At 43.1% G+C, this 27,799-nt stretch overlaps 1 protein-coding gene across 20 annotated transcripts in view; it reads right to left on the bottom strand.

Annotated features, from left to right (window-relative positions):
* Positions 1–27,799, bottom strand: part of PROM1 (prominin 1) — a 616,480-nt gene that overhangs the window by 354,243 nt on the left and 234,438 nt on the right. For 13 of the 20 annotated variants that reach the window (XM_069202406.1, XM_069202502.1, XM_069202387.1 and 10 more), the window contains exons 2-4: positions 22,578–22,636; positions 18,290–18,316; positions 3,784–3,989 (exon numbers count right to left, since the gene is read on the bottom strand). In XM_069202406.1, coding sequence (XP_069058507.1) covers positions 3,784–3,989; positions 18,290–18,316; positions 22,578–22,636 — 292 coding nt within the window. The remainder of the gene's footprint in view (positions 1–3,783; positions 3,990–18,289; positions 18,317–22,577; positions 22,637–27,799) is intronic. The other 7 variants (XM_069202442.1, XM_069202511.1, XM_069202397.1 and 4 more) reach the window with 1 other exon arrangement.

Here is a 27,799-nt window from a genome sequence, read left to right as displayed (position 1 = left end):
ATGCGCAATGGGGCTGTGCAGGGGGCCCCTGCACTGCCTATGCCAAGTGCATGGGCAGTGCAGGGGCCCCCGGTGGGGGAGGTCCGGGGTACCCATTCCACCAGCCTTTCCCTGGTGGGCTAAACCGCCATGGGAAAGGCTGGGGGAACACAAGTTCATTATCTGGCCGGCAGCACTGCCCTGTCGGATAAGGAACTCCGCCATTGTCAGGCTACCTGGCGGTGGAAGCCTGGCAGGGGCGGAGTTCCACCTGTGGCGGTCTCCCCGTGTATATTATATGGCAGTCTGGACCGCCATGCCAGTGGCGTTAATTTCCACCACCGCCGGTGGGCTATAGTCCTAGTTCTATGTTAGTAGTCGTCCCAGTTTTTGGTTCCGAAAATATGGTCACCCTTGGTTGTGGAACCTCCTGTCCATGTAGAAACTGAATAAGAAATTTGAAGAAAAAAGGATAGACTTTGACACTGTATTGAATCCAGCGGTGGCTTATCCGCAGGGTCTCCATCTCTTATATAGCCACCAAAACAGAAAAACATAAGGCTGTTTTTTTTTATTAGAATACTGATGTAGAGAAGAAAAACAAAGAAGATTAGAATATTAAATCTACTGTAGAAGAAAAAATGAAGATGGACCTTGTTTGGAAGTCAAATGGGCAATACTATGGCACAACTGTGCCTAAAGACAAAGGAATTTTGCACCCGGATTTACTACTTTTCCATCCAACTTTGATCTGTTGCATTGTGCAATAGGAAAACCACAGCCCAGCACTGTACATACAAAGACCTGCCTGCCGTCGGTGTCATTTACTTCTCTGGCGCTTAAACACACAAAGCGCAGTCTCGTACCATGATGCAGGGGTGAGTATGCACTCTCTAGCGTACGATTTGTACTGGATGCAAACCCTTCCAGCACAGATTCCTATGGGCAGACACACTCAGAAAGTTTCCACTCATAGGATGTGTACTGTGCACTGCAAATACATATAGTGTGCCATTGTTTCTGAGAAATAATACATTTCTCCTTGCTTGCGCCTACTTCTAGCAGGCATTTGGCTTATGCCAAGTCCAGTCAGCCCATTTTAGGAATTTGTCATACTCCATGGCTGTTTGCGCTGATCCGTCCCAGTAGAGCTCGCTTGACAAAAAGCAGCATAAAGTGGGTTTTGTGCAGTGAAAAGTGCAACTTCCAGTGCAAAACTCCTTTTGTCCTGAATAGAAACTAGCATGGCCGCTTTACATTGCACCAGCGCACAGTCATACAATTTTTTTTTTAATAACACTTTATTCATTTAGGTATAAACACAGCAAGCACACACATAACGGCTTTTGCAGGGGTTCCCCAGAACACTATTACTGTTTGCCCCAACTCACCCACACCACCCTCCTGCATTCACGCCTCTGCGGTGTCCAGCCCATTATATGTCCACCACCAGCCATAGTAAATTTAGAACTCAGTTTTCTATGCACAATTCAGTTAAGTTAGTTTAACTACAAATGTATTATGTGAATCTAGAGAAAGCTTTCAGCTATTTTGTTTAGAATATCTAGATAACATCTTGTTGGTAGTAGATTTAAAAGGTAATATGGACCTAACTAATGGTGAGGATCTGTGTATTTAAAATCAGATACTGGCATCTAATGACAAAACATTTTGACGGGTGCTAGTACATTGCCTTGGAGGTAAGTACAGTAGTGCTTGGTGCAGACAGCTTTTACCACCATGTTGTAAAAGTGGACCTGGGTAAGTGGTAATGCATACTTGTTGTGTTGTATTTTGTTAAAGTGATCATGTGTGTTTTTTGTACGGTTGTGTTTTTGATGTTTTATTACATTGTATTATTGTTGTATTGTACTTTTGTTGTGGGTTGCTTTCTGATTTAACTGTTTAATTGTGTTGTGGCCTGTTTTGTTGTGTTGTTAGTTTGATTTGTTGTATGTTATTGTGTTGTCTTCTGTTGTTCTCTATAGTTACTTTAGAGATGGAAAAAATGTGGTTAAATTTAAAACCAAAAGCAGCATTTTCCTTTAAACTTCCAGTGACAATCAACCATTTATCACTGTCAAAGATGTACAATACTACTGACAGCTCTTCAGCTGTCTAAGATAACAGTCAGCCCAAATCTGTAGCAAAGTCCTGTCTTAAATTAGAATTTTCGGAGAAACAAAGTAAATAAAATAAAAAATGAAAACGCAAGTACACTATACAGAGCTTAAAGAATTTTAATTTCTTCTAATACATTCTCTTTTTATCTTTATTATCTGTGGTTTCTCCTCTCAGTCAAACGTTTGGTAAATGGACAATGATGCTAATAACATGGATGGAACACATGAATCAAACATCTGGACCTCTTTCCAGTAAGAGGAGAAAAGTCAAATGTTGAGAGGATGTATTATAAGCATAACGCTGAGATTTATCACTGCAAGGTATATAGAAGCTTGCCCTTTTCTCCCTTGCCCATTCACTTGCATTCCATACCCCAGCCATCCTGGGTCACTGGTAGAGAAGGTAAGTGTTCAGTTTCATTATAAACAATGTTGAGAAAGGATTGTAACCACGATTAGGGCACCTGTAAGGCATCTTGAAGCTCCTGCATGTAATTTACTATTCCAAGGATTCTGCTTCTGCGACCTTGCCTTGTGGGCGTGTTTATGATCCATGTCAGAAGGCCATATCCCTCTCAATACTGTTTCTCAAATATGTTCTCTCGAGTTTGCCCTTTTGCAAATGTGACTAGTCATGGTATTCTAAACGAAAATGTATAGCATGCATGCATTTTTAACTTCCCTCTAAACTCCTTGCATGATCATATTAAGACTGTGGGGGTTATTCTAACTTTGGAGGAGTGTTAATCCGTCCCAAAAGTGACGGTAAAGTGACGGATATACCACCAGCCGTATTACGAGTTCCATAGGATATAATGGACTCGTAATACGGCTGGTGGTAAATCCGTCACTTTTCCGTCACTTTTGGGACGGATTAACACCTCCTCCAAAGTTAGAATAACCCCCTGTGTGTGTATTCTTTGTAATGTTATGCAAAGGGGGGAAAGTGTAAAGATGTACTCACCATCACCTGAATGGCACTGTCCCTTTAATGCATTTATGCAACATATATAACCAAAAGCCAATTTGACTTTGAAACGAGCACTCCGTAGACAATGATTCTAACATTGGCAGCCAGCCTTTTGGCTTTGCCAGTGCTAGTTTCTCATGCTTCTTGTCAAGTGTTATTGATGGGAAAGCTGCCTTGCACTCATCAATCTAAAAAATAAATATCGGACCTGCTTTCGTGTGTGAATGTGCTCTTTGTGAAAGGGAAGAATAATATCTTAAAATGAAGCTAGACACTGGCTACAGTGGGCTCACCAAGGCCCCCATGCTGTATAATGTGGAGGGCAGAAGAAAAATGTAAATGACACAACAACAAACCAATGTATGTAGAGGGCTGGCAGGAAGCACCTCCAGGGAAGTATACTATACATATGATTTTAGTCAAATCAAACGGTCTTGGCTAACGCTAGACTAAAAAGCAAATCACCCAAACAGTAGTCTGCAACAGTATTTCCCTCTTTTATGATAATAATAGCATTTATCTTGGAAACTTGACAGTATTCCTGCTGGCTTGTCTGCAAACAAAAAAGGCTTAAGTTGAAAATAACATGAGCGAGAAATAAGGTTAATAAGGCAAACAATGGAAGGTAAAGAAAAAAGATATCTAAACAACTCACATTTTAGCATAATGGAAAACAACAAAAGCACACCATAATCGAAATAAAATACTTGCCTCATAATTAAAGAAGAAGCAAAAAGAAATGTCGCAAAGCAGCCTCTCTTACAGTCGTTATTTTTCTTCTGACGCTGATGCAGTTCCCCGCCACAGTTGTCACAGCAGCGGCACATGCAAAAGCACAGCCCCACCAGAGGCATGAGCAGAATGAATATCAGACCTATTGCAGCAGCGACAATGAACCCAACCTCATAGTGCAGCGTCTGCAAGTCAAACAAAGACAACTGTAACAAGTGTTCACGAAGCGAAAACAAGCAACCCCCAGGCACAAGAAAGAAGTGAGGGGCTCAAAACTTAATGGAAAACCAGTAGGAACCGAATAAACGTCAATCAAAGAAGTTTGTGAGCTTGAATCAATGTTTGCATACTCTGGACATCTAGGAATCTCCAATGTTGATTTACAAGAAGCGTTATTAAATAAAGCACATTAAACCACATGGCAAAATACTTTCATTGTTTTATATAAGTTATTGACATATTTTATGTAAGTCCTTTATAAAACAGTATTTATGGTATTGTGAAGTTTGTCTATTCTTAAGTGATTTGTGACTTTTAAGCATAACTAAAAAGATGCACAAGCTGGATTCAGGAATTTCCAAACCGCTTCCATTTCTTTGGTGATTTAGCTTTCTTTATACTAAACTGGCCTTCGAGAGAAAATGAAATAATCACATTAGGCAGCTGTGCCGAGATAGAAGTAACCAAGTAACATGCAAGTAAGAACCAGCTAAAAGTGACTAATGTTTTGAGTTCCAAAGGGGCTTTCATAAGAGGAGATTAATATGAATTAATCGTAATCTTCTATTGCTTTGGCTTAATATAGCTCTTGGCATAAGCCTTAAATGAAGGAACCCCTACAACAGATCAGATGCAGTGCCTCTATTAAGCTGGAGGAGCGTCGCCCACTCTGCTGCCAGCGCAGCAGAAATGAAAACTAAAACAGTAATAAAATGACTTTATCACCGTTTTATTTTTCAGTCTAGCAGCCAGTCCGAGCCAAGTGCTGGGACGGGGACATCACTGTGGAGTGGCAGCAGGGGAGTGGTGCACACAAAGTTTAAAGTGCGCATGACACTTTGGCATGCTGTCTTGCGACGCCCAGCCAGACATGCGCACTTTAAACCTCTCCACCCACGCTGTTTTAGACAGCTGGGTGGAGAGCAGGCACATGCCTCCAGGGGTCCTGTGAGCGCTGAGAGAGGCCACTCCCTCCAGTCCTGCGGTTCTCTCATGCTGGTTAACAGCATGAGAGCAGTGTCTGGATTACTTAGGGGAGTTGCTTCAGAGATCCCTTGCTGCTAAACTTCGGGACCAGAGAGGACTGGAGATGGTGAGTACTTTTTATTTGTTTTAATTAAGTTTACAGTTTCATTTATTTTTATAGGTTCGGTCTGCCTTCAGGCTCAACACCAAAGCTCTTAATCGTAGCCCGTCATAAACACGGTTTATAGCGGACCACAATTGAGAGCTTTGGGGCTGCGCCTTAAGGCACTCCTGGAGTGCCCCCGTGTCTCCCCACCACAATAAAACAGAATGAGCCACCACTGCAACAGATGAATACTGTGCACATGGTGCTCGAGCCAGAGAGGCATAAGGGAGAAAGTATCAGCTGCTAAGGAGAACAACGCTTAAAGAAAGCTATAAAGTAACAATAAAAACAGCACTGTTTTCAGTAGATGTGGTCCCTTGCCCACCTTCAGTTTGTGTAGTTATGTAAAGAGTTTGGATTGGTACCTCAATCTGTGAAACAGTGTGAAAAAGGGCTACCAGGATTGCCAAACCTACCACAAACCATTCAAAATGAGAATGAAAGAGAAAATAAACCAAACTCCCTAACTGCAGGGTGTGTGGTCGCCCACTACTCCAAGGTCTCGGCCAAGGCTAGCCATCAATAGAGGATACAAACATAAGGAAGCGATCAGCCTGATCAGTTTGAGAGCGAGACGTAGGTGAAAGGACAGCCTGCAACTCTGACGTCAAGGCGGTCGTAACATTTGGCATGGCCCCAGTGGTCTATCAGCTTCTACAAAGAAGAGCTCACTGGGACGGCAGAGCAAGGAGAATCATGAACAATTCAATAGACCCCTTTAGAAGGTGATAAATGCTACCCAATTCAAAGATGTATCTGTACCCCAAAGCTATGGAAAGGGTTGATATGAAACCAGATCTGAAGGGACCAGCAATGTAATTCGATGCCAAAAAAGTCCATACACTAGTTGGATTAAACCATGTGGGATTAAACCATGCACTGGACAACAGTTATCTGATGTTGATGATGTGGATCGATGAAAGCTGATATGCCAGTGAATGAATACTTCCTTCCTTGCAAATACCAAGCAAACATTATTTGTGAAGTTGACACAGAACCAAAACAACTGTTTTGTTTGAGATTGATAGATCGTTTCAGGAGGTTAGCTCAGTTGGATGGGTATTCGGTCTTGGTATACCTAGTTTAAAAAAACATATTTATATTTTGAAGAAAAGTCTTTTAGACGTTTCTCAAGACACGGTTCTTTGAAGTTTCTGGGCCTATTTGGGATTATTGTATTTAAATGCAAGGGTGACTAATTTAAATTCGTCATACAGTTTAGGATCATAAACAGGCTAATACATATCTCACTTATTTACTAAGTAAAAGCCATGAGCCTAAATGTATTATATTCCACACAATGCATCTCTTAAAAAAAAAAAACAGCTGCACTGCAGGGTGCAAAGTGAATATTCATATGTTGTGGCTTGCTTGTGTTGTGTGGCAGAGACTCCTTTGTCTACGCAGATGCTAAGAAATTTAAGCAGCTCAACAGATTACAGATTATAGGGAAAGTACACAAAATCCAAGAGGCTGCTCGAGGAGTGTTGGAAAGGCACTGCTGAGTGTGGACATCAATAAATGTCTTATCCAGCTGGCAAGGGACAGGAGACCATCCCAGGAGTGAACCTGGAATCCCAGAATACTGAAGGGAGTACAAGAAAAATCGAATTCTATTTGGAGGATGTAGAAATTCTAATGAATAAGTTAAGAATTGAAATATTGACCATATCGATGTCTACCCGTAAGAAATCATTGAAATCAGGACAAGTCTAAAGGTGTATTCGTCTAAATTTATGTGCATGCTGTAACAGCACTTAACATTTTTAGTTGTTCCCCTTTTGGCTGTTTCCTGCTACATTAGGTTATGGATGATGTGCACAACGCCTGGACAGGCTGTGGATGAAATGGCAAAGATAGGTGCACTCCAGTGGCGGTTGCCACTGAACCAGAGTGTCGGGCCGGGAGGAGGGGGAGGGATAAAAAAAATAAAGACATTTAAAAAAATCACTTACCTTTCTTCCAGAGATGCGTTCGTGTCTCCTCTGTCCTCTTCCCAACAGCAGAGTCTCCCAGCCAATCACGATGTGGCTGTCACCAGCATGACAGCAGCATTGTAATTGGTGTGAGCACCCTGCTTCAGCAATCACAGTGGGAGCCTGTGCACTTTCTCCATCTCCACCCGGCTGTTCAATACAGCCGGGTGGAGAAAAACAAAGTGCGCATGTCTGTTTGGCCGGGCCAACACGTCTGGTTAAACAGACATGCACACATATTGTGCACTCCACTGACCCCTCCAGCCCTCCTCCAGCCCCCTCCAGCCCAGCCACGCCCTAACCTGGCTCCCAGGAAAAATAAAATTATAATAACTCTTTGTTATTATCATTTTATTTTTCCTTCCCCTTCTGCTTAAAAGCAGCGGCGCAACGCTCCTCTGCCTTAGCAGAGGAGCTGCCCCTGGTGCACTCCCAAGGGCTTTTCATGTCACTGCCCGATAGAACAAAACCCGTATGTACAGGTGGCCACATATGAAGTGGACATCGCATGGAGTTTTCCTCATGATATCAGATGTATGGAGGTAAATGTTTTCAAGCATCCTTTCATTCAGTCTCATGTAGGTGTGGCACAACCCTGTTCTTTTTCGGGTCGAGCCTGCGAGTGCATGTGAGACTGTTGTGTACAGAAAAGGGCTTGGAGCCCACCTGTCGCTTACCATTTGTTGGCTTGCCTTGTAATTTGTTGCTGCAGGCCAAGCTTCATTATCGTTCCTCTGTGTGGAGCAGGGACCAAGCACTGATCGATTCAACTTAATCAGTGCTTGTGCACTGCTCATGCCATGATTGAGGTACTATTCTGTTCTATTTCATTATTTTTAACTTCTATTGCCCTGCAAACAGAAGACTTTTGGCTGGCAAAAACGTGCCAGCAGTGCAAACATAATTGCAAAGTTTTATTTTTTATAGCTGTCTTTTATTTTGCCAAGTCGTCTTTTGTAGTCATGTTGGATTTTGTTTTTGCTTGTGGATGCTATTCTAAAAAGGTTAAGATTATCTTGTTCTAAGTAATGCAAAACAACATTGTTTCTTTATTCTGTGTAATTTCTGAAATTATGCTCTAACACATAATTGTGCAGTACACCGCAATATACCCCACTCCAATTCACCCCACTCCAATCCACCCCACCTCACCCCACACCAATCAGCCCCACTCCAATCCAAACCAACCCACCCCAATCTAATCTGCCCCTCTCCAATTCACCCCACTCTAATCCAAAACAATCTGCACCACTCCAAAACAATCTGCCTCACCCCAATACAAACAATCTGCCCCACTCCAATCCAAAACAATACATCCCACTCCCATCTACCCCACTCCAATCTGCCCTACTCCAATCCAAAACAATCTGCCCCACTCCAATACAGAACAGCATGCCCCATTCCAATCTGCCCCAATCCAAAGCAATCTGCCCAACTCTAATCTGATACACTCCAATCCAAAACAACCTGCCCCACTCTAATCCAAAACAATCTACCCCACTTCAATCCTCCTCACTGCAATCTGTGCCACTTTAATCCAAAACAATCTTCCACACTCCAATCCGCCCAACTCCAATCTTCCCCAGTCTAATCCAAAACAATCTGCCACACTCAAATCTGCCCCACTCCAATCAAAAACAATCTGCTGCACTCCAATCCGTCCACTTCCGGTCTGCCCCCCTCCAGTCCAAAACAATATGTCCCACTTCAATCCAAAACAATACGCCCCATTCCAATCCAACTCACATCAATCCAATCCACACCATTTCAGCCCAATTCACCCCACTCCAATCCACCCCACCCCCATCCAACCCACTCCCATCCAAACCACCCCACACAAACCCAATACACCCCACTCCAATCTATTCCACCCCATCCCAATCCAATCCACCCCACTCAAATCCACACTAATACAATATCACCCCTCTCCAGACTGCCCCATTTTCAATTCAAAACAATTTGTCCCACTCCAGTCTACCCCACTCCAATCTGGCTCACTCCAGTCCAAAATGATATGCCCCACTCCAATTTGCCAGACTCCAATACAAAACAATCTGCCACTTCCAGTCTGCCCCCCTCCAGTCCAAAACAATATGTCCCACTTCAATCCAAAACAATACGCCCCATTCCAATCCAACTCACATCAATCCAATCCACACCATTTCAGCCCAATTCACCCCACTCCAATCCACCCCACCCCCATCCAACCCACTCCCATCCAAACCACCCCACACAAACCCAATACACCCCACTCCAATCTATTCCACCCCAATCCAATCCACCCCACTCAAATCCACACTAATACAATACCACCTGCCCCATCCAGACTGCCCCATTTCAATTCAAAACAATCTGTCCCACTCCAGTCCACCCCACTCCAATCTGGCTCACTCCAGTCCAAAATGATATGCCCCACTCCAATTTGCCACACTCCAATACAAAACAATCTGCCCAACTCACATCTGTCCTACTACAATCCAAAACAATCTGCCCCACTCCAATCTGCCCCTCTTAATCCAAGACATCCTGCCCCAACTTAATCTGCCCCACTCCAATCTGCCCCTCTCCAACCTGCCCCAGTCCCACTTGCCCCACTCAAGTTTGCCCCACTCTAATCCAAAACAAACTGCCCACTCCAACCTGCCCCATTCCAATCCCAAACAACCCACTCAAATCCAAAACAATCTTCCCCACTCCAATTCGCCCCACTGCAATCCACCTCACCCCAATTCAATCCAATGACTCCATCCCAATTCACCCACACAATCCACCTCACTACAATCCAATCCGCCCTACACCAGTCCAATCCACCCCAATCCAGCCCAGTTCAATCTACCCCACTAATATCAATACACCTCACCCATCCAATCCACCCCACTCTAATCCACCCCACTGCAGTCCAATCCACCTCACCCCACTCCAATCCAATCCAACCCACTCCAATCCGACTCACCCCACTTCAATCCATCCGACCCCACTCCAACCCACTCCAATCCACCCCACCCCATCCAACCCACTCCCATCCAAACCCAATATACCACTCTCCAATCCATTCCACCCCACCCCAATCTAATCCACCCCACTGAAATCCACCCTAATACAATCGTCCCCCTCTCCAGACAGCCCCATTTCAATTCAAAACAATCTGTCCAACTGCAGTCCGCCCCACTCCAATCTGTCTCAATCCAATCCAAAACTTTATGCCCCACTCCAATCTGCCACACTCCAATCCAAAACAATCTGCCCCACTCACATCTGTCCTACTACAATCCAAAACAATATGCCCCACTCCAATCTACCCCCCTTAATCCAAGACAACCTGCCCAAACCCAATCTGCCCCACTCCAATCTGCCCTACTCCAACCTTTTCCACTCCAGTCTGTCCCACTCTAATCCAAAACAAACCGCCCCACTCCAATCTTCCCCACTCCAATTCGCCCCACTACAATTCACCTCATCCCAATTCAATCCATCGACTCCATCCCAATTCACCCCACACAAACCACCTCACTACAATCCAATCCGCCCCACACCAGTCCAATCCACTCCACACCAGTCCAATGCACCCCAACCCAGCCCAGTCCAAAATACCCCACTAATATCAATACACCTCACCCCATCCAATCCACCCCACTCTAATCCACCCCACTCCAGTCCAATCCACCCCACTCCAATCCAACCCACTCCAATCCAACTCACCCCACTTCAATCCATCCGACCCCACTCCAACCCACTCAACTCCAATCCACCCCACCCCGTCCAACCCACTCCCATCCAAACCACCCCACACAAACCCAATACACCCCACTCCAATCCATTCCACCCCACCCCACCCCAATCTAATCCACCCCACTCAAATCCACCCTAATACAATCTCCCCCCTCTCCAGGCTGCCCCATTTCAATTCAAAACAATCTGTCCCACTCCAGTCCGCCCCACTCCAATCTGTCTCACTCCAGTCCAAAACTATATGCCCCACTCCAATCTGCCACACTCCAATCCAAAACAATCTGCCCCACTCACATCTGCCACACTCCAATCCAAAACAATCTGCCCCACTCATATCTGTCCTACTACAATCCAAAACAATCTGTCCCACTACAATCTGCCCCCTTAATCCAAGACAACCTGCCCAAACCCAATCTGCCCCACTCCAATCTGCCCCACTCCAACCTACCCCACTCCAACCTACCCCACTCCAATCCCAAACAACCCACTCAAATCCAAAACAATCTTCCCCACTCCAATTCGCCCCACTCCAATCTATTCCACCCCACCCCACCCCAATCTAATCCACCCCACTCAAATCCACCCTAATACAATCTTCCCCCTCTCCAGGCTGTCCCATTTCAATTCAAAACAATCTGTCCCACTCCAGTCCGCCCCACTCCAATCTGTCTCACTCCAGTCCAAAACTATATGCCCCACTCCAATCTGCCACACTCCAATCCAAAACAATCTGCCCCACTCACATCTGCCACACTCCAATCCAAAACAATTTGCCCCACTCATATCTGTCCTACTACAATCCAAAACAATCTGTCCCACTACAATCTGCCCCCCTTAATCCAAGACAACCTGCCCAAACCCAATCTGCCCCACTCCAACCTACCCCACTCCAACCTACCCCACTCCAATCCCAAACAACCCACTCAAATCCAAAACAATCTTCCCCACTCCAATTCGCCCACTGCATTCCACCTCACCCCAATTCAATCCATCGACTCCATCCCAATTCACCCCACACCAATCCACCTCACTACAATCCAGTCCGCCCCACACAAGTCCAATCCACCCCAATCCAGCCCAGTCCAATCTACCCCACTCATATTAATACACCTCAACCCATCCAATCTACCCCACTCCAATCCACCCCACTCATGTCCAATCCACCCCACTCCACTCTAATCCAACCCACTCCAATCCAACTCACCCCACTTCAATCCATCCCAACCCCACTCCAAACCCACCTCACTCCAATCCAACCCAAACCAATCCACCCCACTCAAATTAAGGCCACCACTACCCAATCCACCACACACCAATCCAGTCCACCCACACCACCCCAATCCACCCCACACCAGAACAATCTACTTTAATTCACCCCAAAACAGTTCCCTCCAGTCCACACGAATCCACTCTACTCCAGTTCAATCCTCCCCACTCCAAACTACCTTAATTTGCCCCACTCCAATCCAGTCCACCCCTCTCCTATCAATCCACTCCACACCAATCCAATCCACCCAACTCCAATCTAATCCACCCAACCCCAATCTACCCCACCCCATTCCCGCCACCCCAATCCAATGCACCCCACATCACCCCATCCAATGCACCCCAATACAATCCACCACACTCCCTCCAATACACCTACCCACCCCACTCAATTCAATCCTCCCCACTCAATCCAATCCACCTCACTCCAATTCGATCAACTCCACCCCAATCTACCCCACCCCAATCTGATCCACCTCACTCCAGTCCAACTCCTCTAATACACCCTACTCCAATCCTTCCCACTCCAATCCAATTCACCCCATGCCAATCCAATCTGATCCACCTCACCTGAGTGCAATCCACCCCACTCCAATCCACTCCACCCCAACCCATACCACACCGATCCACTCTACCCCACTGTAATCCATTTCACCCCACTCCAATCCACCACACTCTACTCCAATCCACAACGCACCATCCCGTCCCAGTTCAGCCCTGCACACTTCAATCCAATCCATCCACCCCACTCAATCCAAATCCACCCCAACCCAATTTTAGCAGTAAGGACCAATGTGACATCATACAGTCAATGGCACCCAGGACGCATGATAAATTGGCAATAGCATGGACATCTGTCTCAACTTCATCCTAATTAGGGCCTGGTTGGGGAAGACTGTAGTTGTATGGTGTGATGGGGCAGGACTGCTTTGGTGTGATGGGCAGAACAAGTGGCAAGAATGGAGACCGTGTGCATTGTGACTTCCCAACATCTTCAGGATATAGGCTCTGGAAAAAGTCTAATGCTGTAGATGAAGCACTGCAAGTGATTTTTACCTTACGCAGGTATTGCTTGCAACCTTGATGTAGTTGGGTCAAGGAAGTCTTGATTTTGCTTTAGGAGCCTCAGTATGATGTCACTGCTTAGTTCATACCTCTGTTTGATCATCTCGTTTCTCCCAATCGGTGTCCTCCTAACTTAATAGATTTTTTTCCATGCCTACTTTTCTTCATTTTTTACCAGCTGCAGAAATCACAGTGTCTGTCAGCGTATTACCGTCTTCATTGCGACATTTCAGGGGTGGGTGGTTTCTGGTGCATTTTATGTTGTTGGAAAATTGCTCAAAATGTTTGCTCCTGCACAATTTTAGCTGGTAGGTTAATCTTATTTTCTGCGCACTGTCACCTGCATCAAAATGGCCGCGCCACATGAGGTACCATGCTTTTCGTGCAAATCGTTTTTTCTGCTGCACTTGGGCCAACTTTCAGTGCAAAAAAGCATTTGCACACAAATGTTGAACGCTGCTACCATTTGCACCACTTTACATACTAGCGCTCGCACACGTGTTTAATAAATCTAGGACCTGGTGTGATGAAACACACCTAAGTATTACAAGGGGCCAATTTCACACTTGAGAAATGGTGGGAAATAACATGTCAAGTGTATCAATCCTGGGGTTTATTTTGACCGAATATATATATATATAATCCAGGCTTTTAGCTTTCAATGCACCCAATGACTGTCTATACAGGCAACAGGATAGTTACAAACACAAATTTCAAAACTCTGTAAATGAAGAGAATCCTCTGCTCAGTGTAATGGCAGCTATCATTTATCATCAGGGCCCACTGGTACATGTGCAAGATAATTAACACTTGACTGACATAATGCCACTCAGATTCATAGTGCCTCAAGCAGAGTTAACTAATTAAATTGAGCCATTACATTTTGCATTTTGGGCATACAGGTTACAGCAGCTGCAGCGTCCTGTACAAACATCACATCCCAGACAAGACAGCTTAAGCAAAACAATGGTCCAGGCCGGGCAATCCGCCTAGAAACCAAATGAATCAGCATCAGTTTCCTTCTGTCCCATTCAAAATAAAATCAAAAAATCTCATATGCCTGGCACGGAAGGCTCTGTGTGGGTGATGTACAGGCTGCAGCATTCTTGTGCAGCTGTAGGTCATCGATTTACACCTCAGCAAAACCAGTGCTTAATTTGTGCTTGTTGTTTCCGGTGCTGAACACCGGCACTTATTTTTGAGGCTTATTATTCGGCCTCAAGCATTTGCTGCGAGCAAAAGACACATATGGGAAAGACAGATGAAGGGAAAAACGAAAAAGCGTCACAAGGGGAGAAACTAGAAAGCTGCAAGGGTGAGCTGATGGGGCAGGGAGTGGCTTTCCATGAATTGAAAAGGCCCGAGATTACGCGGCCTCAGTATTCTGTGCTCGCACATTTAATTGCAGCAGCCCCGTGTTTAAGAGGAGGGCTTTGGGCACCGGCACCTTTTTATTTACAAATTAAGCACTGAGCAAGACAGTACTACTGAAGTGTGTAATACTGCCAGCAGCTGGTATAGCCCTATCTACAAGGCTGGGACAGCAAATGGCATATATAGCACAAAATAATTACAGTTTAGTATCTGTCAGTGGGATGCATGTTTCTTCAAACGAATCTGCTCATAAGTATCATGCAGTATTAAAAAGATATTGCACCCCAGGTGATATAAGTAGTGAGGAGCACGTGTTCCGGTTGTCTGGTTGCTTGCTGCTGTTGCTTTCGGAAATCTATTTCACACGTGCTGTGTGTTCTGCAGGCTTTGGAACTGTTGTCCAAAAAACTCTGCTTCAGGCCGTACAGACAGAGCAGCTGCCACGGCAAAGATGGCTGGCTGCAGGCTACCAGCGAGGGATGACAGTGCGCGTTTTTAGTTGACAGAATCAGTGCCGGGGGAGCCATGTTCTCTCTGAGGCGAGAGCTCTGCCTCTAATAGAGCTCTGTAGAAGCCTGTGTGGGGTCATGGAAGGACCTTTTTACATGCTGTGGCTGAAATGGCTCCCCTGTGACTGGGAGGCCACCAAAACCCCTCGACCTGAGCTTCAGTCCTGATGAATTAGGTCCTGATTCAAGGGGTAACCAGTATAGGATTCGTCACAACTAATACCGTCCTGTTTTCTATTTCTATTTGCGCATCTGTATTTTGAATAGTTTGATGTCTACATATGATCATCTTAAATATAACAGTCAGCAGGGTATTTTGATAAATTAGGCATCTACGGGCACTTTGATCATGGACTCTATGTATGTTTTACGGAGGGAAAGTTGAGGCTGACAACAAGACAATTGTAATTGATGGCATATTGGTTCCTTGCATTTACACATACATTTATTGTTCAGGTATGGTCATGGACACAGCCAAGTGTTTTCACTTGGCTTTATATTGGTGTATGGCTCAAATAGCTAAAACAACTGAACTGTAGTTTGGGGGACTCTCGGTGCTTAATTGCTGAAACATGTTACCGTTGATAATTTACAGGACAAAATTCTCCCATATGACCAACCCTCTTCCCACTCCATACATTGTGCCACAGAAGGCAAACTTATGTTTCGAATTGTTTTTTTAGGTATTTATAAAGTCCATCTGCTGCCTCCAAGCACACTGAAGGATAGGTATGAGGTAGGTGAGGGTTAACACATGTCATATGTTTCTCATGTGAGATACAGCCATACAGATCAAGCCATTGGGTTCAACTCACTCTAAATACTTCAAATTGTGTTGGTAGAGCACAAGTCAGATAGAAGCAAGAATGTGCGTCAGGACAGCTAATTAGATGGGTCACATTAACAATGAGACAATGTATTGGACAACATTGGACACAATATAATGTGTAATGAGAGCTGGCGATGCTACTTTCAACTGGAGGGTGATGGGCAGAAAGTAGATCCAGAACACATTCAGATGAACCAAGAAACAAATAGAGTGAAGAAGTTTGGGAATGCAGAACCAGAGCAAATGGCCTTAACCTGTGGTCTGAGGACCCCTGGGGGTCCACGAGGCCTTCACATGGGGTCCGTCACTGTTTTACACAAGTAAGTAATTTTCAAAATGAATAAATTATAATTCATACAGTATAAGAATAAAGAAGTCAGATTGGAAATGTGAAAACTTTTTTCTATATTTGATTGTAAATTAAACAAAATATTTAAGTGTTTGGGCATTTGTTTGGTGTATACTTCTTTTTATGTTTTTGTGTATTGTTTTGAGGCCCAAATCATAGAACCTGCTAAGGCTGGGCGTACTCAGCTTCCAATAATAACTCAGTGAGGGTCCCCAGATCCCATTAATGATTCAGTGGTGGTCCACAGAAGTCAAAAGGTTAAGAACTGCTGGTGTAAAGCTAGGTAGTGCGTTTTTCCAGATACACATAAAAGAAAAAGAAACAGGAATTAAGTGAGTTTATACTTTAATTGATAACATGTTATTCTAGTTTTTCAAGCCTTTCTTTCATCTTTCTTTCATGTGAACATATTTTCTGTTTATAACCCAGGATTGTCAGTCTCCTGATTTTGCCACCTATGTTCCATCTTTTCTACTTTGGTTTTGATGACTGACTTTGATTGGTAGATCTGGCCACCCAGGTTAACCTCAAAAACTGTTTTGCATACCACACTAGCCCATCATTTAGGCAGAAAGTAGATGCACCAGGGCTCCATGAAATATTATATCTGGAAAGTGGATGTCAAAGTATGTGGTCCCGATGTGTCTAAGTTTGAAAGTCTTGAGTGTGTAAGTGAGGGTCCCATGGGCTAGAGATACATAGTGGGGAGGTCAGTTTGGGCATCTAACAGGACAAAGCTGGGATAGGGCATACTATCTATCATATTGACTAGCAATTCAGAATAGTACTTTTTTTAATTTGCTTATAATATTTGGGATTCTGTTATCCCTGTATAAACGAAAGTCTCTAATTTGTTTATGATCGGCAACAAGTGACGCACCCAGTGGCCGATTTTAAAGAAAACATGTTAGAACTCAACTATTTTAAGTTATTACAGTCGAGTTCTGATGTCACAATGTCTGCTCCCAGTGCCAGCAGCTGAGGTGAAAAGCAGATCAGGTCATGCAGCATAATTGAAGCAGCTGTTTAAAGCAACGAAAACAGACCATGCTTCTGTTCTATTTTAATAACTTAAAATGACAAGTAAAAGAATATATTTATTTTTTGCACTCCTTAGCTCAAGAAAAGCTAGAAACTTTCTTCATGTTTCTACACATTCTGACAACTGACTTGTATTGAACTGTTTCTAATATTTGTTTGCAACAAACGTCTAACAGGTTTTTGATGTGTTTACATTTTCACTATAGGTTTTATTTTTATTCTTCGTGTTTGGGAAAGGTGATGGTGTGACCATATATTATATGGGATAAAGTAGCCCCTGGTGTACATGACAAAGATATTGCAAGTCACCTTGGAGATCTATAACCGTATAAAGGAACTCAGCCTTCAGCCTCGTTCCTCTATATGATTATGGAACTCCTTGGTGACTTGCAATATCCTTATAATGTACGCCAAGGGATCTTTATCCGTTATATCATGAACTGAGATCAAGTGTGGCTACAGGCAAAACTTCCAATGCTTCTACTGCTCTCAGCAAAGCTGTAGATGCATGTGCTTCAATATAACCCATACCAGAAACCCAATAGAAGAGTTTAGAAACTAAATAATGTATATGTATGGCACTGCACGCATGAGGCGTAGTAGATATCAGAACATAGTGAAATACACTAAGGTCCTGAGCCCGAGAGCATGCATGACATGAAATACAAGCCACATATAACGGTAACAAATGTCACTAAAACACACTTACTAAGCGTGCCCACCCTTAATTACATCACTAGGAATGTAGAAATACCCTGACAAGATTATCCCATGTCTGCAGAAAACCATGCTTTCAATGCGGTCCTGTTTAACAAAAGATGGGAGCTCTGGTGTTCAGTTTTTTTTAGGTAAAGTAAAGCACCTGATTTTTCAATGAAATGCCTGGGAGTAGAAGTAGGGTATCGTGTCATATACAGAGCAAGCAGTTAAGCATATGAAAGACACATTATAACGAAACATAGAATATTGCCATCAAATGTTACGACAAAGCTTTACCTGAAGAGTCAGCACAACATTCTCTGGCTGTGGGAGTCAAAGCAGATCGAGAGCGCATACAGAGGTGAAGCAGCAGCATGCACAAAAGACAAATAGTGTGAGTAATGAGTAGTCAGCAAGAACAATGAAACATTTACAAGATTAAGAAAACAATGACTAAGCCACGCCCCGTCTAAGCAGCAAACCACCATCCGCCAGCATTCGAAAGGCACCTGCCAACAGAACCCCACTGATTGACATACAGGGCATCACCCAGACAGACGGGCACACACAGAAGGGGCTGCTCACTCAGGAACTTACGTCCAAGAAGCAATTGAGTGCCTGAAGGTGCACTACAAGCACAATAACTACAAAAAACATACCTCCTGACCAGAGATGTATCTGGGAACATACATATCCACAGCATGCATGTGTGAGGAAGGGATATGGAAAAGCTGGTAGGTGGCGGGTGGAAGGGAGCGAGTGAGTAGGTTAAATTACGCAGCAGTGGGTATAGTTTTACGTCCTTTCACAGTAACAAATTAAAAATGAGATCAGCCCTAGATGGCACAATCCACATACCTAACTCTAAGGGAAGGATACGGCCAATTTGTAAATAAAGTGTAAAGACACTGATGCAAACTCTTCTTCAGTGTGCAAAAATTGCATAGTTCAGCAATTATCATTAATCCTTCAAGTTTCACTCCTTTAAGCACCATGGTGAGGATTGTCTCTAGTTGGGGGTCTAATACAAAAATATTTCTATGCTAAATAGACACAATAGGAATATGGTCAGGCAAACACATGGGCACACATTAAAATAACAAAAACAATTAAAATGTAAGCGTTCAACAGGTGATGGTTTACCTAAAGATTCAGGCCTTTTTTATATAATCTTTTTCATTGCCTGATAGCATTCACTCTTCAGACATCAATTTGTGCAGTAATATTATTAGAAACAACACTTAATAGACTTTACATTCATAAGAACATAACCAACATCCAGTATTAAATGTACATAAAAGCATTAGCACCTAAAAGATAATTATAAAACAGTTAATAACACGCTTAAAATTAGCGCAAGTTTAAAATCCATTTTATTTAGTGATTGTTTGAAAGAATAACGCTTTTTGTGATTCCATGTGCCTAATGTACAAAGTCATTTGATGTCACAAACCCCACGATTCTCAAAAACGTAGGGTTTTCAAAGACAAAATGGCTTTTGTTAAGTAAGAAACCCATTTTCCTATCGCAAAAGGATTTTAGAAATAGCTGTGAATAGCTTGTTGGAAAGGGTGTGTTTAAGGTGTCCCTGCAAAGATGCATAGCATCAGAGGAGAACACTGGCATTGACCTGCATGAAGGTTGTGTCTGCTACATCTAAGGTGTAGCTGATATCCCGATTTGATATGATATGCCTCTCTCTCGCACTCTGTTGTTCACTTTCCCAATGTGGATAAGGAAGATGCTGCAGGAATTTGTGTATTTCATCCCTCTGATTCCTCTCAGAGTTCTACGGGAGCTAGTGATTGGCAAAATGCCATTGCATACCCACCACAACAGCAACTCAAATTCCGGTGGCATCTACCTCTTTACTTTCCTTTTCAGGAGGTAGAGTATCTCTTATAAAAGCTTGCTTTCAAGACATATGCATCACCAGACAACCTGGGAGTACTAATGAAGAGACACTTTGTGGTGCAATTCCAAACTTACTCTTGACCGAAGGAATAACCACCCTTGTTTTGATAGGGTCTTTAAAGTTTCTGTACAGTTTTTCAGGATGTCTTTGAGCATAGACAAATACTGGTTCGTTGTTTTCATCATTGAAAGTATTTCAATAAGGAAATCATTCTCTTGTTCCCTAACTCACAAAGAAATATTATGTTGATTGTCAGCCCTTAGAATGACCATGTGGCATCCAGATGTTCCATCATGAGGAGACGCCTTAACAAGGTAGGCTCTAAAGGCTCATCCTCTTGTGGATCAACTGTGTAAGTACGCCATGCATCATCCTCTTGTTCTACTACCCGCGGGTCTTAGTAGGGAAGTTGTGGATAAGAATCCATGTTGCCATCTCTTTCTGTACCAGTGTCAAGAGAGTAGTAGCAGTCATCTGTGTTTCTGATCTTTGGAATAGGATAAACTCTATGTGCAAGTGATATATTCTGTTCAGCATTAAGCCAACATTTCTTTTGTTGTACTTACTGTGAAATCTGTGGAGAATGTGCAATAATTTGCACTGTGGCAGGATATGTATTGTGCACTGGTGCACATCAGGCAGCAGTGGCTGGACAATGACTATGTTTTCCAGCTCTTGTGTATGTTTTGAAGCTGTGGCACTGATGGGCGGCAACACTTTTGTAGTCATCTATGCCTTTTTTTTTGCATCAGACTTTTTGGAGTGCCCTCAGGACTAAACATTTCCAAAGCAGAAGGCTGGTTCTGATGGTGAACTATCAGCAATTATGATGGATATCAACTCTAAATGTAGGGACAGAGCTTTCTTTTGAGGGGGTGACTTAGGAAAAGAATGGTGTTCCTTTTGAGGCTGTATGTTTGTAGCAAATCAGCTCCTTTCAGGGGCAATTCATTGTGGGATGGCCATTGAAAGGTCTCTGTAGGGCGAGTATCCTTGCTTCCTTTTGAGGCCAGTTCTTAATGTGGGCCAAGGTGTTATCTTTGTCCTGGGTGCAGACTTTGTTGGGGTTTGCTGCAGAACCTTGATGTCTGAAGTCAGAGTCATATTGGGAAATAGAGCTTGGGATCAACTCTTTGTGGGCCTCAGTGGTACCCAATCCTCATCAATTCAAATGCCTGAACGCCTTAGGCAACTGAGCCAGTTGCAGACTAAGCAGAGGACTTAGGGGCATATTTACAAGCCCCTAGTGCCACCTTGCGCCACCTTAGCATCATTTGTTTACGCTAAGATGGCATTAGGAGGCCTTTCCCCCACGCCGTATTCACAAAGTAGCGCAATTCTTGCATTGTGCCACTTTGTAAACTCTTGTGCCAAATTATGCCAGCACCAGCCATAATGTATGCAAGAGGGGCGATCCGACGCAGGGAGGCCCAAAAAAATGGCACAGTGAAATTGACCGATGCACCACCTTCTTGTAAATATGCCTCATATCATGTCTATCGTTTCAGTGCCAAATCGTTTTTTGAAGCGATGTGTTCACTTTGAGCAGACAATTTTGTAGTGGTCCTTTGGCAAGCAGAGGTTACACACCCCATGTCTTTTCAATTAAGCCAGATCTGAAAGAGAGTATTTTCTGTTACCTCCTCCATCCGATTCATTCTCATACTACCTGACCCCAATGCTTTTCATCACTATCCCCTCCTGGATGGTGTGCTCAGTGCCACAGTGGGAGGCTTCTGTTCCCCAAGTACACAGGTGTCAACATTTCCTTCAGGTACAGCATTCATGCAACAATCGAAAACAACTACAAACCCAATGGCAGAAAAGGAGAACAAGCAGAGTTGTAGTGTTTGTGTCACTGTGCTTTGTAGGTTTCCGTCAATGTACCACGAGTCACCTGCAAATAGAAGGCATTTCTTCGAACAAAAATAAGTTTAACCATCACCATCCGAACACTAGAAGGCAGGAGGGTGCCCACCAGGTGATCTACAACTGCAGAAACTGTACACATTTGAGTTACTTACTCCATGTGCCTACACCTATAAAGAAGCTTTAGATTGTTTCTGCTTCGCATACATTTCCATGAGCAATATACATAAAGTATGTCTGGTATATAAGACGTGTGAGATGCACAGAAAGAAAGAACACTTTGGCCGCAGGCACTGCTGCATGGCCTGGATATGGAACCTACACATGCAAATGACTGTGAAAATAGTTATATTTTCTATATACTCAAGGTATACTTTCTCAATGGGGAAGAGTTCTTCTCTTAGAACATACACCTTTTTCGCTTTTCATTTCCCCGTGTGCAATTCTTTACTACTAGCAAATCTTGCACTTTTTGTGAACCTCGTCAAATCTGCTGTGGGATGTTTTCTTTTGAGGGGGCAGATTTTATGTATTGGCCACTTTTGTACACTAATTGTAAACTGACGTGACATTATTCTGTCAATGCTCAGTTTGTGAGATACTTTTGATGTCATTCAGTGCGAGCAACTTGAACTTTTATGAAGCGCTTCTTTATATCATGATTGTACACCTGTAATAACATACAGTTAATTAGGATCATCATTTGTGAATCAACCCTCTTTATATGCATTGTCTAGATACAGTAAGACGTTAGTGGACTGATGAAAGGCTCATTACATAACAAACTATAGATATAATTACCTTCTGGTATTCTCCATGAAATTCTGCAAACTTCTGCTGTGCTATCTTTCTGGCAAGATCTAAAATAAAAAGCGATATTTTGTAAAACATTTGTTTACTGTTTGCATAGCTGTATAATGCATTTGACAAGGCAGCAGCAGGAGTACATGCTTCTTCGTCAGAATGAAAAAACTAGAACTAAGCATAAACAGCAGCTACAGATCTAGTGCTAAATACAAACTGAAATGCTTCCATGCACTTGAACAAAAGATGTTACTAACAAAACTCAATGCAATGAATGTATCGTAGTTGTTATGTACAAGTCTTAGGCAGGAGTGCCAGACTTCAAACCTGTAACCTACCAGTCTAGAGTCAGGTGTTCAGCTCAATTAGCTAGTTTATGAACTAAACCCTCATCTAAAACGATGAAACAATCGATCTGTGATCCAATGTACTTGTATAGCGTATACAAGGTAAGCTCATCTATCTGTGGTCCAGAGTACTAAAAGGGCCATAAAGGGTCACCCGCAGAAGTCAATAATACAATCAAGTTATAGATCAACTGTGTTTGAGTCCTCTTGGGCTGAGGAAGGGACAGGACATCAACGTTAGCACTGTAGTGAATACGAGGTTGCCCACTTGCTTTATGTAGCACTTCATGAAAAATAATTGGTTCCCCTTTAAAAAATAAATGTGAACACTTTTTCATACGAAGGGTGCTAGGCTGTGACTCAAAAGAGCCCCACTTATAATGTCGAAAAACGTCTTTTGTAGAATTACCTCAATAATTCGGAGAACAATCTTTCAGGGTTCAGTGAAATATACCAGATCTCTGGAAGGAAATCTACACCAGTCATAGATTTCCAGGTGTACTCGCAATCAACAGGTAGAAATTTAAACAAACAATGCATTTGGATATTTAACTTTTATTTTCTCCTCCAAGAGAAAATATTTTACTCTATGGCGGAGTCCAGTACATATTGGGTAGTAGCTTTTACATTTTCACCCTGAAAATGTTTTCAGCTTGCCTTTGTATGTTTTTGTTGGGTGGTAATATTAAAAATGTGTTTTAAGCTTTAATGTGCTAACTGCAAAGTGCATTGTAAGGAAATTAAAACCGTTCTAAATTGTGCCCTTCTTTTGTAGTATATATGAAATCATAATTTAAATTTAACAAGACGCATAGGAAGAAGGAATAAAAAGTGCTATGTGGGACAGTGTAACGTTTTGCTGACAGGATTCTGCTTTTATAAAGTTTAGTTTCACACACTGGAGAGGATTTATTAGTAGGGGCAAAAGGGTTACCCAAAATCTATCTATCTATCTATCTATCTATCTATCTATCTATCTATCTATCTATCTATCTATCTATCTAAACTAAACCACCTACTGGCGGGCATCAGTAGGTAGGTATTGTTAGGGCCTAGTCTCCATCAGAAAAGCATATTTTGACTTGGTTATATCTTTTGTGCCGTTTGACGAATCTTCATAAAATTTTCCAAAAAAAGTGTCTTGTTGGGTCTTGTTATGCATGGAAAGTCTCAGGTTGAGTCATCAAGTGGCGGGTGAGACAAAGAGGGGTCAAAAAAAGTGTGTTTCCCATGTTAATTCTAATAGAGATGTTAGACACAACTGCAGCCCGAATCGCTGAACGGAATTACACCACATTTGGCAGGAAGGTAGCACTTTGTCCAGAAAGCACACTTTTTGTTATTTGGTGTAAATCTGTTCAGTAATTTTTGAGATATTAAAGGAAAAATAAATTTCTATATTTGTGCGGAGCATAAGAACAGATCTCAAGGTGAGCTCTGATTGGCTGACAGCACTTCAACCAGAAAGTGATGGCACCTATCTTGGGACCAATATACATGATAGCACCGTATTGAAATCCATTATAGTAAATGATAGGTTTAGAGGGCCACAAAAAGGAGAACATAAAAAGGGTGATAACTGATTTTAGTTACAACATAAATCATTTTTTGCTAAGGTGATTTGACCCTGTTAAAAAGTTTTCTGCTGGAAATTCATGACTCATGTGTGAGAGAAAACTCCTGTGATTTTCCCATAAAGTTATGGAGAGTGCTCCAGAAGCTAAAATGAGAGCATATTTTCTGTAAATTCTTACGATCTTTCTCAGCCAAATGAGAATGAAGTCTGACCTTCTCACTAAAAAATATACTTCCAACAGGAGCAGCCTGTCAGTTTATCCTCTTGTGCTCTACTGCAGCCTTCCAGAGTATTCTAAAGAAGAACTGGAGCACTAACAGTCTTACTTATGGCAAAGAGTGGCACACTTGAAGTCATCTTGATTGAATCCAACTGGTAAAACTTAAAATATTTAATTTAGAAAGTAACAAAATGAGGGGTTTCATTTTGTCATAGAAATATGGTTGGTGCTGTATAAAGAAAAATTAGGACACGTCTTAAGTTCTCAGATATCTTCCTCTTCTATTTTATTACACCATTCTGACTTGTAGACTGAAACATGCACTTTCCACACCAGCAGCAGACTGCCTGCTAACTCCCTGGTGATCAGCAGTTTACTATAGTGTTCCAATAGCCAACTCGACTGCTAACATTCTGAATTTATGCTTATGCCAAAAGTGTGACACATCTGACAGCCATCTTGATGGAATCAAAGTGGAAAACTGAGAGCATTTTCTGCTGAGGATGCTGCAATAAATGAGGAGATTAGGGAGCTTCATAACACAAAAGCCTCCCAAGAGGGCCACCAGAGACAAAAGAGCCTAAATGTACAAATATCACCCAAATGTAGCCAAAGTATAGCCCAATGACAGAAGTGTGCAAAACACTTAGGCCCATATTTACTAGAAAATGACGCAACATAGCGCGGCAAGCCAGCTTGCTGCACTGCTCTGTGCCATTAGGAAAGTGCAGGGATGTGTCATATTTACAGCAATATGACCCATCCCTGTACTTTCCTTGGCAGCCTGGTGCCAACGCAGGCACCCTTGCACCATGGTGTAAGAGTGCCTGCGTTGCAGGCATGATTGTTTATGTGCAGGAATGGAAACGTTCCTGCACATAAACAATCATTAATGGGGTTTTCCTCCTTCTATGTGTGCTGCAAGATGCAGTACACATAGAAAGAGCAAAAAACAAGAAGAAATAAAGGTATTTCTCCTTGCTGTGACACTTTCACGCCACCCCCTGGGGTGGCATAGGAATCTGACACATTCCCAGGTTTACAAAACCTTTTAAATCTGGGAATGCATCAGATTCCATGGATGTTGTGTGGGAAGACCAACAGTAACACCCATGGAATGCCCATTTTCCACAGAGTTATGCGTGGAAGGCGGCCATATTTACAAGGCCATGAAAAGTCACGTATGGTGGCTTTACGTGGCCTTGTAAATATGTGCGGGCACTGTACTGTGCTGCAAGGGACTTGTAAATATGCCCCTTTATGTTTTTGTTTTTTTGCAGTTTTATATAGCGCAGACTTGACCTGAAGGTATTGTAGTGCTTTACAGGCGCATCAGTTACATTACACAAGGACGCATTCCTTTTGGCCTTTAGGTATGGGAAGATTAAGGGCCTGATTACAACTTTGGAGGAGGTGTTAATCCGTCCCAAATGTGACGAATATACCACCAGCTGTATTACGAGTTCCATAGGATATAATGGACTCGTAATACGGCTGGTGGTATATCCGTCACATTTGGGACGGACTAACACCTTCCTCCAAAGTTGTAATCAGGCCCTAAGTGATTTACCCAGAATAACAGGATGTCGAGCTAACTACGAAACTCAAACCTGGTTCCTCAGTTGCAAAGTCTGCAGCTCTGGCCATAACACTGCATTCTCTCCCCTCAGTAACATATAATCAAGTGATCAACTGGATAAAAAAATCAAGATAGCAAATAACTTAAAAGTGCTTTGTCGCTATTTGAGAACTCAGAAAATATATCCTCATTTTAGTTTTTAGAGCACTAACTATAGTTTCTATGGAAATAAGACCCTCTAATTTTTATAATTTCTAGAGGAAATGCTTTAGCTATTACAGTTTTGAGTGCTTAAGATGACGTCAGGCATGCCACACTTTTGTAATAAATATAGAATGTTAGCAATCTAGTTTTTAGAATACTGCGGGAAGGCAGATGTCAGGGGTACAGACTCGAATAATTGAGGGCAGGAAGGAGGTTGAAGAGGCAACAGGTTGACGACGCTGGGCAGGCGGGAGGGGCAGCATCAGCACAATGGACCATGAAGGGCAGGGGAAAAAGGAGTTAGGAGCAACAAACCAACCATGCAGGATAGGCAAGAGAGGCTGTGTCAATATAACAGACCATTGAGGACAGAAGGAAAAAGCAGTGGCATTACAACCATACATGCCAAAAGACCTTATTCGGGTAGGACACTCCTGATGTTTTTAACCCCAAAGGGGCTTTATTTTATTTGTCTCCTGCTTAAAATCTCCTGTTTTTCAATGTAAGCCAATGGGGCAAATGATCTCCCCAGGTTATTTTTCAAAATGTTCCTCTTACCAAGTTCAAGATGGCAGGTATGGTACATTGGATCACTGAAAGCAGGAGGAATAGGATAGGGACATGGACTCAGATAACAGAGGGCAGAAGGGAGATGGGCAGGTGCACCAAACTGACCTTACAGGGCAGACGTCTGGGGTTGCAGCAGCTCAATACACCACACAGGGCAAGCCGGACAGCAGTGCAGGACAACCAACCGTGGATAGCAATAAGGAGGGGACAGGGCCATGCACATGGACAACAGAAAGCAGAGGGGAAAGAGGCAAGGGCAGCAAGCTGACCATACCGGAGAGATAAGAGGGACAGTTGCAGCATAGCAGACCATGAAGGGCAGCAGGGAGGAGGCAGGGGCAGGACAATGGCCCAGACAAGGGAGGGGAAAGGGGCCTACACATGAAAAATGGAGAGCAGGGGGCAAGGAGGCAGGGCTGGAGCAGCAAGTTGACCATGAAGGGCAGGCCGGATGGGCACAAGAAGCACAACACACCATGGAGGGTAACAGTGAAACAATAATGGCATACATGAAGGCAATGGAGGGAGGGGGTCAGGGGCTGTAAGTTTGGTAATAGATGGCTAATGTTTTACACATATAGAGTTGTAAGAATCTGACCTTGGATGTGGAACATCCTGGACTGTGTACTAGCAATTTAAACATTTGTTTCAATATCGTGTGGAGCTACATAGATGGACACTGTTCTCATGACAGACTTGGGAAAACCTGAAGATGTTTCAAGT

This window comes from Pleurodeles waltl, chromosome 1_2 (genome assembly GCF_031143425.1).
Source record: "Pleurodeles waltl isolate 20211129_DDA chromosome 1_2, aPleWal1.hap1.20221129, whole genome shotgun sequence".
In the NCBI taxonomy this organism is placed as follows: domain Eukaryota; kingdom Metazoa; phylum Chordata; class Amphibia; order Caudata; family Salamandridae; genus Pleurodeles; species Pleurodeles waltl.
Note: the sequence above shows the minus strand (reverse complement) of the source record. Positions and strands in the feature narration are given on the sequence as shown.